Here is a 15,634-nt window from a genome sequence, read left to right on the forward strand (position 1 = left end):
AGGATAGATGCTCACTACAGTGTTCTTTATAGCAAGCAACAACATCAATAATAACAAACCTAAAAAAGCTGGACGTTACTTTATATGTAGTCATATTTGTTAAATTATTAGATGGCTTGTGCAGCTGTTAAAATAGATTAGGTGTGCAGCTGTTAAAATAGATTAGGTAGATCTGATATGTTGTTAAGTGACATCAACAGATTACAAACATTAAATATAATAATGACTTTGTGTGAATAAAAACCTGTTTATATACACAAATATTTTAAGTTGTATAAGCATATTTTCCCCCCAAAAGAGTTTATGAGAAACTTAACAGTAGTTACTTTTGTGAAGAGGACTGTTGGTAATGGTAGGGCTTGGCAAGACTTTTACCTTATTTTTTAAATCTCTTTGACCTGTTTGAATTTAATTATAGAAGAGTGTTTGCTGTCCTGGTATTAGGCTATTTCTGATTTCTTTATAATTTTCACTATTTAAAAGATTCCAACAGAATTTTATTTCATTGACTTTATAGGATATTTTGGAGAGAATTGATATTTTTGCAATATTGATTATTCCTGCCCAGGAATATGTCATATTTTTTTAGTGTATTCCCATCTTTTATGTTTTTCAGCAGTGTTTTATAATCTTTTTCATGTAAACCTTAACTGTTTCTTTATACTTTTGTTTTTAAATGTTTTAGTTTCTCTTGTGAACAAAATCTTTCTAAATTACACTTTTTACATTGGAGAAGGCAATGGCACCCCACTCCAGTACTCTTGCCTGGAAAATCCCATGGACGGAGAAGCCTGGTAGGCTGCAGTCCATGGGGTCGCTAAGAGTCGGACCTGACTGAGCGACTTCACTTTCACTTTCATGCATTAGAGAAGGAAATGGCAACCCACTCCAGTGTTCTTGCCTGGAGAATCCCAGGGACAGTGGAGCCTGGTGGGCTGCTGTCTATGGGGTCCCACAGAGTCAGACACAACTGAAGCAGCTTAGCAGTAGCAGCAGCAGCAGCAGCTGATTATTAGCAGTTAACATGAAAAGTGTGTGTGTGTGTTTTTTAATGTTTGGACCTGTTACATAAGTTTTTTAGTTCTAATGATTTTTCAGTTGACATGGATTTTCTGGATATACAGTTATGTCATCTTATAGTACTTTAAAATTTCTTTCAGATTCCTCAGTTCCTTTTAGATGATTGCTTTAAAAATGGTATTCCCTGCCGTATATTTTGTACTCAACCAAGACGCTTAGCAGCTATTGCTGTGGCTGAAAGAGTTGCTGCAGAAAGGAGAGAAAGGATTGGTCAAACAATTGGATATCAGATCCGTTTAGAAAGCAGGTAAAGACAATTCACCTGTTACCTTTTATCATTCTTAGAAAAGACTAAATATTTGCATTTCACTAAACATAGAGAATATGTTTGGAGAAGGCACTGGCGACCCACTCCAGTACTCTTGCCTGGAAACTTCCATGGATGGAGAAGCCTGGTAGGCTGCAGTCCATGGGATCGCTGAGTTGAACACGACTGAGCGATTTCACTTTCACTTTTCACTTTCATGCATTGGAGAAGGAAATGGCAACCCACTCCAGTGTTCTTGCCTGGAGAATCCCAGGGATGGGAAAGCCTGGTCGGCTGCTGTCTGTGGGGTCACACAGAGTCGGACATGACTGACGTGACTTAGCAGCCAGCAGAGAATGTGTTAGTTGAAAAATGAGGTGGTCATTTTGCTTCAGGTAAGTGCGAACAGAACATTGAGGTCATGTCTAAACTTATTGAGGTTTTCAATAAATAAATAGTTTGAAAAGAAATCCTGTTTCATAGTTTAATGATAAAGTGCAAGTTGTACCATCTCTTTGAGCCTGAGCTTCCTCATCTGTAGTGTGTGGTTATTGAAAGCATCTAGAGCACAAGTTTGATGTGAAGTTTACAAAAGCACTCAATAAGTGCTAGTGACTGAATTATTGTTACTGATAATAGTAGTACTTAGTAGTGCCTGCTTGACAAGTAGTACTGTTTCTTTGCTCATAATTATTTTGGTATAATGATTCAAAAAGCTGATCTCATTTATGATATAATCTTATCCTCAAGTTAAAAATGTTTCAGATCTTAAAAACTATCTCTTTGGACTCTTTAACAAAATAATTAATAAAAGGCTGTTAGTAATAATTTGTGATATTATCAAACATAAAATATGTATTTCATATAACTTTGTTAACAAAGCATGTATACCAGTACACTAAATGTATATATGTACCAATACACTACATGTATACCAGCAAACTAAAATGGACTGGAAGGGGTGAATTTAACTCAGATGACCATTATATCTACTACGGTGGGCAAGAATCCCTTAGAAGAAATGGAGTAGCCATCAAAGTCAACAAAAGAGTCCAAAATGCAGTAATGGATGCAATCTCAAAAATGACAAAAAAATCTCTCTTCATTTCCAAGGCAAACCATTCAGTATCCCGGTAATCCAAGTCTAGGACTTGACCAGTAATGCTGAAGAAACTGAAGTTGAATGGTTCTATGAAGACCTACCAGACCTTCTAGAACTAACACCCAAAAAAGATGTTCTTTTCATTATAGGGGACTGGAATGCAAAAGTAGAAAGTCAAGAAACACCTGGAGTAACAGGCAAATTTGGCCTTGGAATACAGAATGAAGCAGGGCAAAGACTAATAGAGTTTTGCCAAGAGAACATACTGGTCATAGCAAACACCCTCTTCCAACAACACAAGAGAAGACTCTACACATGGGCATCACGAGATGGCCAACACTGAAATCAGATTGATTATATTCTTTGCAGCCAAAGATGGAGACGCTCTATACAGTCAGCAAAAACAAGACCAGGAGCTGACTGTGGCTCAGATCATGAACTCCTTATTGCCAAATTCAGACGTAAATTGAAGAAAGTAGGGAAAACCCTAGACCATTCAGGTATGACCTAAATCAAATCCCTTACAATTATACAGTGGAAGTGATAAATAGATTTAAGGGACTTGATCTGATAGAGTGCATGAAGAACTATGGACAGAGGTTTGTGACATTGTACAGGAGACAGGGATCAAGACCATCCCCAAGAAAAAGAAATGCAAAAAAGCAAAATGGCTGTCTGAGGAGGCCTTGCAAATAGCTGTGAATAGAAGAGAAGTGAAAGGAAAAGGAGAAAAGGAAAGATATACCCATTTGAATGCAGAGTTCCAAAGAATAGCGAGGAGAGATAAGAAAGCCTTCCTCAGTGATAAGTGCAAAGAATAGAGGAAAACAATAGAATGGTAAAGACTAGAGATCTCTTCAAGAAAATTAGAGATACCAACGGAACATTTCAGGCAAAAATGAGCTCAATAAAGGACAGAAACGTTATGGACCTAACAGAAGATATTAAGAAGAGGTGCCAAGAATACACAGAACTGTAACAAAAGATCTTCATGTCCCAGATAATCACAATGGTGTGATCACTCACCTAGAGCCAGACATCCTGGAATATGAAGTCAAGTGGGCTTTAAGCAACATCCCTCTGAACAAAGCTAGTGGAGGTGATGGAATTCCAGTTGAGGTATTTCAAGTCCTAAAAGATGATGCTGTGAAAGTGCTGCATTCAATATGCCAGCAAATTTGGAAAACACAGCAGTGGACACAGGATTGAAAAGGTCAGTTTCCATTCCAATCCCAAAGAAAGGCAATGCCAAAGAATGCTCAAGCTACCGCACAATTGCACTCATCTCACACTCTAGTAAAGTAATGCTCAAAATTCTCCAAGCCAGGCTTTAGCAATATGTGAACTGTGAACTTCCAGATGTTCAAGCTGGATATAGAAATGGCAGAGGAACCAGAGATCAAATTGCCAACATCTGCTGGATCATGGAAAAAGCAAGAGAGTTCAAGAACAACATCTATTTCTGCTTTATTGACTATGCCAAAGCCTTTGACTATGTGGATCACAATAATCTGTGGAAAATTCTGAAAGAGATGGGAATACCAGACCACCTGACCTGCCTCTTGAGACATCTGTATATAGGTCAGGAAGCAACAGTTAGAACTGGACATGGAACAACAGACTTCCCTTTCCAAATAGGAAAAGGAGTATGTCAAGGTTGTATATTGTCACCCTGCTTATTTAACTTATATGCAGAGTACATCATGAGAAACGCTGGGCTGGAAGAAGCACAAGCTGGAATCAAGATGGCCAGGGGAAATATCAATAACCTCGGATATGCAGATGACACCACCGTTATGGCAGAAAGTGAAGAAGAACTAAAGAGCTTCTTGATGAAAGTGAAAGTGGAGAGTGAAAAAGTTGGCTTAAAGCTCAACATTCAGAAAACAAAGATCACCGCATCCTGTCCCATCTCTTGGCAAATAGATGGGGAAACAGTGGAAATAGTGGCTGACTTTATTTTTGGGGACTCCAAAATCACTGCAGATGGTGACTGCAGCCATGAAATTAAAAGATGCTTACTCCTTGGAAGGAAAGTTATGACCAACCTAGAGAACATGTTAAAAAGCAGAGACATTACTTTGCCAACAAAGGTCCATCTGATCAGGTTTTGGTTTCTGGTAGTCATGTATGGATGTGAGAGTTGGACTATAAAGAAAGCTGAGTGCCAAAGAATTGATGCTTTTACACCGTGGTGTTGGAGAAAACCTTTGAGTCCCTTGGGCTGCAAGGAGATCCAACCAGTCCATCCTAAAGGAGATCAGTCCTGAGTGTTCATTGAAAGGACTGATGTTGAGGCTGAAACTCCAATACTTTGGCCATGTGATGTGAAGAGCTGAGTCATTTGAAAAGACCCTGATGCTGGGAAAGATTGAGGGCAGGAGGAGAAGGGGACAACAAATGGTTAGGTAGTTGGATGGCATCACCGACTTAGTGGAGATGAGTTTGAGTGAACTCTGGGAGTTGGTGATGGATAGGGAAGACTGGCATGCTGTGGTCCATGGGGTTGCGAAGAGTCGGACATGACTGAGCAACTGAACTGGACTGAACTGAACTGAACCAGTACACTGTTATGTTAGTAATACTTACTAAAATACTAAGGCTACTTGCATTTTAATAGGGCCATGTTTTAATTGTATAAAAGATTTGTTATTATACATTTTTTTTTTAAAGGGTTTCTCCAAAGACACTTCTGACATTTTGCACCAATGGGGTACTGCTTCGTACACTGATGGCAGGAGATAGTACATTGTCAACTGTGACACATGTTATTGTGGTAAGATATTTAAATTTAAATAGCTAATTAAGATTTTAGAATAGGATATATGTGAGAACCAATTTTTTTTTAAAACAGGCTCTTCTAATCAAGTTACTTTTTATTTTCCATAATTATTAGAAATAAATATTTGTATTAAAGATATTCTTGCCATCAGTTTTCATGAGTGAAAATAGATAGCTTTGTAAAAAAGTGCTTTTTATGTATAAAAATGATACATGTATTTCAAGAGTCTCCAGAATAGTGAAAGTTTTCTTTTTTTCTCTGTGCTTAGTCATCTATTTTCTCTTCCATATCTTAGGAGAATACTTAAAGTCAGTTAACTTCCTGGTTATCCTGTTATTTTAACTAGCTGCTGATGAAATAAGTAGATGAATTAGCACCTTATTAAAGAATTCTAAGCTTTTATCCAGTTTGTGTCAGAAAACTTAGATTAAGATTTATAAGCTTGTGATAAGCAGGTTTGGAAAGTTTTTAGTTCTCTGCATTCAAACCACAATATGCACCTGGTCCTGATGCTAACAGAAGCATATTTAAATAGATTTTAGATTTATTAAAATTATATTAAATTAGACTGTACTAATTCAGAATTTGTTTTAGTTTCTGCAGTTTTACATTCTGTGGGAAAAAGGGCAATACGTTACCCACAGAGGATTGTTAATATCTGAGTATTTCTAAATTGTCCATAAAACAAATTTCACTAATTGACTGTTTCCACATTTAACTTGATTTAGTGTGAAACTCAGCAGCTCCATAGTTTTAAAGACTTCACTTATTTTATGTTTTAACTGTTCCATGGTTTGTTTTTGTTTACTGCAGGATGAAGTTCATGAAAGAGATCGATTTAGTGATTTTTTACTTACAAAGTTAAGAGATTTACTGCAGAAGCACCCAACTTTGAAACTAATTCTTTCTAGTGCTGCCTTAGATGTAAATCTTTTTATAAGATATTTTGGGAGCTGTCCAGTGATATATAGTAAGTAAAATTATCAGATTTCTTCAGGATTTTATGAAAGAATTATTTTTTGGCTTGATTTTATTTATTGAAATAGAAATATTAAGGAATATTCTGATGTATAGGGCATCCTTTTCTGTTTTCTCTGAGATGTACTGAATCAGTCATCTCTATATATTTTCATCCTCTCTTTTTCAGTCTTTGTTATTGTGTAGTGAGCCAGTTTTCTAGTCTTAAAAGGAGATATGTTTTAATTTTGTATTCCTCTTTAAATTCTGTCTTACAGCTTCACCTTTATTGCTAGACTCTTTCACAGAGTAGTCGTATTCCCATATTTATTTCCCATGTACTTCTGAATATGTTGCCACTGAACTTTTGTCCTTATCCTTTAATCACACCTTATTTTTTCACCAATCTTTAAAAAATTTTTTAATTTTCTTCTCAAAAATTGAAAAAGTTGTGTTTACTCAATGGTTTACCTCAGTTCAAACATGTAGGATGTAGTTTATTATAGTGAACAGCTGCTTTTATATTTCCTAATATGAATGTACCATGATTTATTTAACCATTTCTTAATTTTTAGACATTCACATTGGTCCTGGATCCTTCCTTTTGCCAACTATAAACTTCATTGTTATGAGCATCCTTATACATATATTCTTATATATATATATGTATATACATGTGTGTGTGTGTATATGTGTGTGTGTATATATATATATATATATGCCGCTACTGCTGCTAAGTCACTTCAGTCATGTCCGACTCTGTGCGACCCCATAGACGGCTGCCCACCAGGCTCTGCCGTCCCTGGAATTCTCCAGGCAAGAACACTGGAGTGAGTTGCCATTTCCTTCTCCAATGCATGAAAGTGAAAAGTGAAAGTGAAGTCACTCAGTCGTGTCCGACTCTTAGCGACCCCATGGACTGCAGCCTACCAGGCTCCTCCTTCCATGGGATTTTCCAGGCAAGAGTACTGGAGTGGGGTGCCATTGCCTTCTCCAATATATAGGTGCTCTTATTTCTGAGAATAGATTCTTAAAAGTGAAATTGTTGAGTAAAAAAGTATGTCTATTTTTAATTTTAACAATAATATGGTTTTGCCATTTTACTTTTCCAAAAGGCTGAAATGATTCACATTTCTGAAGTTTATGGGGCTATTCATTTATACATTCTTAACAGTGTTGTTTTGAAACTGATTTAATTGCCAAGCCTGTTATTCAAATTTTATATAAAAATATTACTTAAAATTGCTGTAGTATTTCTCATAATCATTCCCCCTTTTTTTGTGAAATGCTCACATCCCCATCATCTGTTTGCCAGCACTGCTTCCTAAGTCTCATTCTGTGTTATAGCCTGTACTTTCTTGGTCTCCTCTGTGGGCTTCTTTTGCATGGTGCTTAAATATTGTTTTTTTTGAGGATTATTCCCATGATCCATTCTTTTTTTCTCTTCCTCTCTTCTTTTCCCTCCCCTTCCCCTCCTTTCCCTTCTTTTTTTGACTTCTTTGCTTTTTCTCTTTCCTGCTCTATGCTGTTCTGTACTTGATACTGGGAGTGCATAGTTTGTTTCCCTGGAAGATCTCATTCTTGCCCTTGACTTCTACTTTCTTATATGGATGACTCCTGAATCTTTATTTCCTAATTCAACCTCTTCTCCAGAGCTTTGGACTTAGGAAGTTTATAAGCAGTTCACATCTAATATGCCCTAACTGAATACTAATCCTTTCTAAAAAATATACAAGCAACTCCTTCAGCTTAATTCCAGAAAAATAAATGACCCAATCAAAAACAGACAGTTCTCCAAAGAAGACATACAGATGGCTAACAAACACATGAAAAGATGCTCAACATCACTCATTATCAGAGGAATGCAAAGAATGCAAATCAAAACCACAATGAGGTACCATCTCACGCCGGTCAGAATGGCTGCTATCCAGAAATCAACAAACAGTAAATGCTGGAGAGGGTTTGGAGAAAAGGGAACCCTCTTACACTGTTGGTGGGAATGAAAACTAGTACAGCCACTATGGAGAGTAGTGTGGAGGGTCCTTAAAAAACTGGAAATAGAAGTGACATACGACCCAGCAATCCCACTGCTGGGCATACACACTGAGGAAACCAGAATTGAAAGAGACACATACAGCCCAATGTTCATCGCAGCACTGTTTACAATAGCCAGGACATGGAAGCAACCTAGATGTCCATCAGCAGATGAATGGATAAGAAAGCTGTGGTACATATACACAATGGAATATTACTCAGCCATTAAAAAGAATACATTTGAATCAGTTCTAATGAGGTGGATGAAACTGGAGCCTATTATTTAGAGTGAAGTAAGCCAGAAAGAAAAACACCAATACAGTATACTAATACATATATATGGAATTTAGAAAGATGGTAACGATAACCCTATAAATGAGACAGCAAAAGAGACACAGATGTATAGAACAGTCTTTTGGACTCTGGGAGAAGGCAAGGGTGGGATGATCTGAGAGAATAGCATTGAAACATGTCTATTATCATATATGAAACAGATCGCCAGTCCAGGTTCGATGCATGAGACAGGGTGCTCAGGGCTGGTGCACTGGGATGACCCTGAGGGATGGTATGGGGAGGGAGGTGGGAGGGGCTTCAGGATGGGGGACACATGTACATGCATGGCTGATTCATATCAATGTATGGCAAAAACCACTACAGTATTGTAAAGTAATTAACCTCCAACTAAAATAAATAAATTTAAAAAATAAGAATAAAAGAAGAATATATATATTTTATTTTAAATTTATTTTAATTAGAGGCTAATTACTTTACAGTATTTTATTGGTTTTGCCATATATCAACATGAAAAATAAATAAAAAATCTGCTTCTTTTGTGTTGCCTGTTTTAGTTAATCATACCATTGACCAAATCACCTAAGTCACAACCTGTAGGACTTTTTGTTCATAAGGCCAACCTAGGCAGCATATTAAAAAGCAGAGTCATTACTTTGCCAACAAAGGTCCGTCTAGTCAAGGCTATGGTTTTTCTAGTATCATGTACGGATGTGAGAGTTGGACCATAAAGAAAGCTGAGCACTGAAGAATTGATGCTTTTGAACTGTGGAGTTGGAGAAGACTCTTGAGAGTCCCTTGGACTGCAAGGAGATCCAACCAGTCCATCCTAAAGGAAATCAGTCCTGAATGTTCATTGGAAGGATTGATGCTGAAGCTGCAACTCCAATACTTTTGCCACCTGATATGAAGAACTGACTCTTTGGAAAAGACCCTGATGCTGAGAAAGATTAGAGGCAGGAGGAGAAGGGGACAACAGAGGATGAGATGGTTGGATGGCATCACTGATTCGATGGACATGAGTTTGAGCAGGCTCTGGGAGTTGGTGATGGACAGGGAAGTCTGGCATGCTGCAGTCCATGGCATCGCCAAGAGTCGCACACAACTGAGCAACTGAACTGAAGGCACATAAAATTTATGCATCTGCTAATGGAAGCTCATTTTGGCAACTAACATTTGACATGTATAAAACCAAACCCCATCTCCTATAAGCCAACTTGTTTTTCTTTAGCTTTCCTTGTCAACCTCAGAGAATGACATCTTCCTCTATCCAGTTTTTTAAGCTAGACTTTTAAGAGCTGTGGTTGACACTTCCTTATCATTCCTCCATATTTAATCTAATGCTGAGTTCTGTGGATTTACTTCCTGTCTATCTAGAGTTTGTCTGTCTCCTTCCGTTTTTACTGTCACCAGTCTTATTCAGGTTATTGTTCTCTTCAGCCTGAACAATTGTAATTGCCCCTACTGGTCTGTTCCATTTACTCTGCTCTCTTTTAAATCCATTCCCCAGGTTTCAGCCAGAGTGTTGTTTTCTGAAATGAAATTTTTATGATTTAAAAACTCTCATGAGCTTAAAACTTTGAAAGACCTTTACCCCAGAATAAAGACCTAAACCCTTAATAAGACCTGTTTCTTTGGCCTCATCTTGAACGATAGCCCCCTCTCCATACCACTCCTCACATCATGTTCCAAATAGCTTGGCTTTTTAGTTCCTTGAGAACATCATATTCTTTCACACCATAGGGCCTTTGTGCATACTGTTTTGTGTTTTTTCCTTCTTCATATTACATTCTTTCTTCTCTGTGTAGCTTAATTATTTTGTTTACCTCCTTCTCTTGGTTCTCATTTTTCTCAGTGAAGATGTTTTTCTTGTCTCATTCAAGTTCTCCTATTATGTACTGTCATGGTATCTTGTACTTCTTTCTCGTAGGACTTTTCACAACTTTATTTTTACATGGTTGTTCTGAATTACTGGATTAAGGTCTGACTCTCCTGCTGGACTGCAATCTTTAAGCTTCAGGAGAACAGGAGGAACTCTGTTTCTACTTGCCATTTATATTCCTAGTACCTAGTATAATGCCAAACACACAAGTGAATAGCAAACATTGGAAAAAACATGCAAATAAACAGTTGTCTATCAAAGTTATATTTAAAGGGCAATATGAGGATTACTTGATCTATGGAATTGCCTTTAGATTAACATTTAGATTTATTAATTTGAAAATCTCATGTTTTTATGCAAGTTACCTCTAAGATGCAAGTTGACTGATTAAAATACTCCTATTATTTAGTACAGGGAAGACCATTTGAAGTAAAAGAAATGTTTTTGGAAGACATTTTAAGAACTACTGGATATACAAACAAAGAAATGTTAAAATACAAAAAGGAAAAACAACGAGGTAAGCTCTTTATGAAACAAATATAAAAGAAAATTACTATTGATACTGACTTTTTAGAGTACTCCAGTCTTATACTGTGCAGATACTAGGATACTTGAAAGTATTTCTTTCTGTGTATGGTTGTAGATTATATTAGACTACTGTCCCAAATGGATCTTTTATATTGTGGTTTAAGTCCAAAAGTTATAATCTATGGAGAAGAATTGAAAGGGAATGCCAGAGCTGAATGTCTGCATCCAGAGATTCAGCCACTGTTTTAAGAAAGGACAAGATGATGTGCTGGCTGTCCCCCAGCATGTGTTACAGAGTGGGAGTGAGAGGCAGGTGAGTAAAGAAGGGAGTTGTATGTGAGTGATGAAAGGCTCATCTTTCTCATAACTGTCGAGTTCTTAAAATCTTGATATTGTTATCAATTGTGTCTGAATTTTGAATGTAGCATGACCTGCCTGTTAATACATCTCTTATGATTTATGCTATATGTCCACTTTTGAATTAAGGTTAAGTTCCTTCTGGTTACTTTTAACTACATTATTCATGATGGAAGACTTGACTTCAAGTTTTGATTCCTTTGTTTAGTTGTTTGGACAAATAATCTTAAATTCTTTGTATTCTTTGCTTGAAAAAAGCAATTAGCAATGTCTGTTTCACACTGCAATGTTGAATCACTAATATGTACATTATAAAATTTCTGGCTCTGATTATAACTTGTATCTCAAACAACTAGCTTGGTGGTAGAAACTCAGTAAATGATTTCCTTCAAAGTGCTATATGGATATTAGTCATTGGTTCAAACAATATTTGTTACATGGATAAAATACTGTTCATTAAATTTTGTACTTATATAGAAGTAAACTTCTTACCAGTAGATGAACAGATGAAGTTTTTAAAAGCAGTTTCATGTCTCCTTTTGGTTCAACATAATATGTTTTATTCTTTGGAGGCAATGGCCAAAGAATGCTCAAACTATTGCACAGTTGCACTCATCTCACATGCTAGTAAAGTAATGCTCAAAATTCTCCAAGCCAGGCTTCAGCAGTATGTGAACCATGAACTTCCAGATGTTCAAGCTGGTTTTCGAAAAGGCAGAGGAACCAGAGATCAAATTGCCAACATCTGCTGGATCATCAAAAAAGCAAGAGAGTTCCAGAAAAAACATCTATTTCTGCTTTATTGACTATGCCAAAGCCTTTGACTGTGTGGATCACAATAAACTGTGGAAAATTCTGAAAGAGATGGAAATACCAGACCACCCGACCTGTCTCTTGAGAAACCTATATGCAGGTCAGGAAGTAATGGTTACAACTGGACCTGGAACAACAGACTGGTTCCAAATAGGAAAAGGAGTATGTCAAGGCTGTATATTGTCACCCTGCTTATTTAACTTATATGCAGAGTACATCATGAGAAATGCTGGGCTGGAAGAAGCACAAGCTGGAATCAAGATTGCCGGGAGAAATATCAATAACCTCAGATATGCAGATGACACTACCCTTATGGCAGAAAGTGAAGAGGAACTCAAAAGCCTCTTGATGAAAGTGAAAGAGGAGAGTGAAAAGTTGGCTTAAAGCTCAACATTCAGAAAACTAAGATCATAGCATCTGGTCCTATCACTTCATGGGAACTAGATGGGGAAACAGTGGAAACAGTGTCAGACTTTATTTTTTGGGGCTCCAAAATCACTGCAGATAGTGATTGCAGCCATGAAATTAAAAGACGCTTACTCCTTGGAAGGAAAGTTATGACCAATCTAGATAGCATATTCAAAAGCAGAGACATTACTTTGCCAACAAAGTTCCATCTTGTCAAGGCTATGGTTTTTCCAGTGGTCATGTACGGATGTGAGGGTTGGACTGTGAAGAAAGCTGAGCGCTGAAGAATTGATACTTTTTAACTGTGGTGTTGGAGAAGACTCTTGAGAGTCCCTTGGACTGCAAGGAGATCCAACTAGTCCATCCTAAAGGAGACCAGTCCTGGGTATGCATTGGAAGGACTGATGCTGAGGCTGAAACTCCCAACACTTTGGCCACCTCATGTGAAGAGTTGACTCATTGGAAAAGACCCTGATGCTGGGAGGGATTGGGGGCAGAAGGAGAAGGGGATGACAGAGAATGAGATGGCTGGATGGCATCACCAACTCAGTGCACATGAGTTTGGGTGAACTCCGGGAGTTGATGATGGACAGGGAGGCCTGGCGTGCTGTGATTCATGGGGTTGCAAAGAGTCAGACATGACCGAGTGATTGAACTGAACTGAACTGAACATGTTTTATTGAATGTTTCTAATTAATTAATTTTTTTAAAAAGTAACTTTAAAATAAGGCCAACTTTTAGGTATTTTCAAATTCACTTAATTTTTTTAAAGAAATGTATTTCATAATGCAAAGAATGTATCTACTTATTTTCTTTGGTAATTAATTTAGAGGAAAAACAACAAACCACACTTACAGAATGGTACTCAGCTCAAGAGAATAGTTTCAAGCCTGAATCTCAGAGACAGAGAGCTATCCCAAATGTGACTGAAGAGTATGATTTATTGGATGATGGTGGTGACGCTGTCTTCAGTCAGCTGGTAAGACCTCAGTGGTTTTACACTGATAGTTTGAGTGAAAATTGTATACTTTAAACAGTATTTTATGAGATTATAATTTTTATTGCATTATTAAAGCATACTTCCCTTACTTTATCTTAGACTACAACACATTTTTCAGAATAACTTTCTATAAATTCTTTTTTTCGAATAATGTGACATATTTTATTGTTTCATTCTGAGTTAAAATTATTTCAATATTTTCTGTAAATTGTTTCAAGAAAATAGTTTATCAAGAAAATACATTATCATTGCTTGATATTTTATCATGTCAAAATTTAAGGACCTATGATCAAAGCAATGTAAGATTAGCTAAGTTAGGAAAAAACTGAGAAAATACTGTTGGTATTAAGGCAAGTATAATCAAGACCAGGGTTTCCACTAGAAAGCTATGTGACTGTAAAGTCAGTTACCCATCATAGACCTCAGTTTCTTTTCTCCCTTTTATTTTGCCACAAAATCTTTCTACAAAATCTTTTTTGTAGACATCCTGCCTGCTCACCCCTCACTCTCCACCTCTATTCCCTAGGTGGGGTGTGTGCTACTTTGGGTTCCATGAAGTCTATTTGAAAACAAACTAATGAATTTCCTAGGTTCCTTCTGGTCTTTTATTTTGGTTTAGGATTCTTAAGTACTTCCCTGGTGGCTCAGATGGTAAAGAATCTGCAGGCAGTGTGGGAGACCTGGGTTTGATCCCTGGGTTGGGAAGATCCTCTGGAGAAGGGCATGACAACTCACTCTAGTGTTCTTGCCTGGAGAATCCTCATGGACAGAGGAGCCTCACAGGTTGCAAGAGTCGGACACAACTGAGCAACTTTCACTCAGAGTTCTTAAAAAGGCATTGGTGATTAGAGCAATGGCTGGGACTGTGTACTTTTTAGAAAAGGAATTAAACTGTATTGAGCATGAGAATGCAAATATGCTTGGCAGTTTTCTCCCATTGTTTAAAGTTCTGATGCATCCAAATGAACTCTTCTTGTAAAGAATGTATACTTTTAAAGAATATTTAAAAATTGTTATTTAATGTTGGGAACATCCATTTGGTTCAGTGAATATAGCATTTTGATCCTGTAAATTAGTGATTCTTAAGCCTGGCTACATATTAGCATCTCCCGAGGAACATTTAAAGTCCTGTGGAATCTGGCCTCCATCAGAGATTCTGATGTTCTTGCTCTGGGGTGGGACTTGGCTTCAGTGTTGACAAGCTCCAGGTGACATTTCCTCTGTGGTACAGTTGGGAGAAAAGACCACTGATCTGCAGGTATATTTAGCAACATTGTGTCAGAAGCACAGTTAATATTGTGACTAGATCATACTGCTTTGTTCACAAGCTTATTCTCAGATAAAAGATGAATATGAAAACAAGATACAATATTGGAAATGATAATGTTTATGATGAAATGACAAACTTTTATGTCAAATCCTTTGATATAACACTGTATGACTAATAGTTCTTATTGTCATTATGGCCATCTTGTATTCTTTGCCAGCAAAGGTTAAGTAATTTATAATCTTTGCTTCTTTTTGAAGACAGAAAAAGATGTGAATTGCCTTGAACCATGGTTAATAAAGGAAATGGATGCTTGTCTTTCTGACATATGGCTGCATAAAGATGTTGATGCCTTTGCTCAGGTCTTTCACCTTATTTTAACTGAAAATGTTAGTGGTAAGTGTAAATTATTTCAGTTTTTTAAATTACTCTTGCAGTTATTTATTATGATAGAGATATAGTTTAATTCATAAAATTCAAGATTCACTTTTTGTTCACTATCAATAATTTGTTCTTTTGGAGTACTTATTTCCAATGTACAAGTGAGGATTTTTCTTATTAGCATAGTAGAATAGATATTGTACAATAGAATAATATTGTATTAAATCAAGGATTCTTAACCTAATGTCTCCAGAACAGTTTTATGGGGTCTGTGAATATATGATAATTATATGCAAAAGTGTTTTTAATGTGTATAAGATTTGTGATATAAATATACTTACCCCCAAATCACCCCTCTTCCTCCTTGAAAATCCAAATATCTTGGATTTTCAAAGAGATTTATGATTTCAAAACAGGGAAAAATGTTAATATCTTTTGCTCTAGATTATTCATTCAATAAGTGAAAAATTTTAGTATACCTTTAGTTATTTAGGCTCAAGTTCTG

General features: G+C 36.8%; 1 protein-coding gene across 2 annotated transcripts in view; it reads left to right on the plus strand.

Annotated features, from left to right (window-relative positions):
* YTHDC2 (YTH N6-methyladenosine RNA binding protein C2) overlaps nucleotides 1-15,634 on the plus strand; it is a 73,722-nt gene that overhangs the window by 10,606 nt on the left and 47,482 nt on the right. For both annotated transcript variants that reach the window (NM_001192811.1, XM_059890604.1), the window contains 6 exons: nucleotides 1,161-1,327; nucleotides 5,103-5,205; nucleotides 6,025-6,181; nucleotides 10,785-10,892; nucleotides 13,312-13,460; nucleotides 15,009-15,144. In NM_001192811.1, the coding sequence (NP_001179740.1) occupies nucleotides 1,161-1,327; nucleotides 5,103-5,205; nucleotides 6,025-6,181; nucleotides 10,785-10,892; nucleotides 13,312-13,460; nucleotides 15,009-15,144 (820 nt within the window). The remainder of the gene's footprint in view (nucleotides 1-1,160; nucleotides 1,328-5,102; nucleotides 5,206-6,024; nucleotides 6,182-10,784; nucleotides 10,893-13,311; nucleotides 13,461-15,008; nucleotides 15,145-15,634) is intronic.

This window comes from Bos taurus, chromosome 10 (assembly GCF_002263795.3).
Source record: "Bos taurus isolate L1 Dominette 01449 registration number 42190680 breed Hereford chromosome 10, ARS-UCD2.0, whole genome shotgun sequence".
Taxonomy (NCBI): Eukaryota; Metazoa; Chordata; class Mammalia; order Artiodactyla; family Bovidae; genus Bos; species Bos taurus.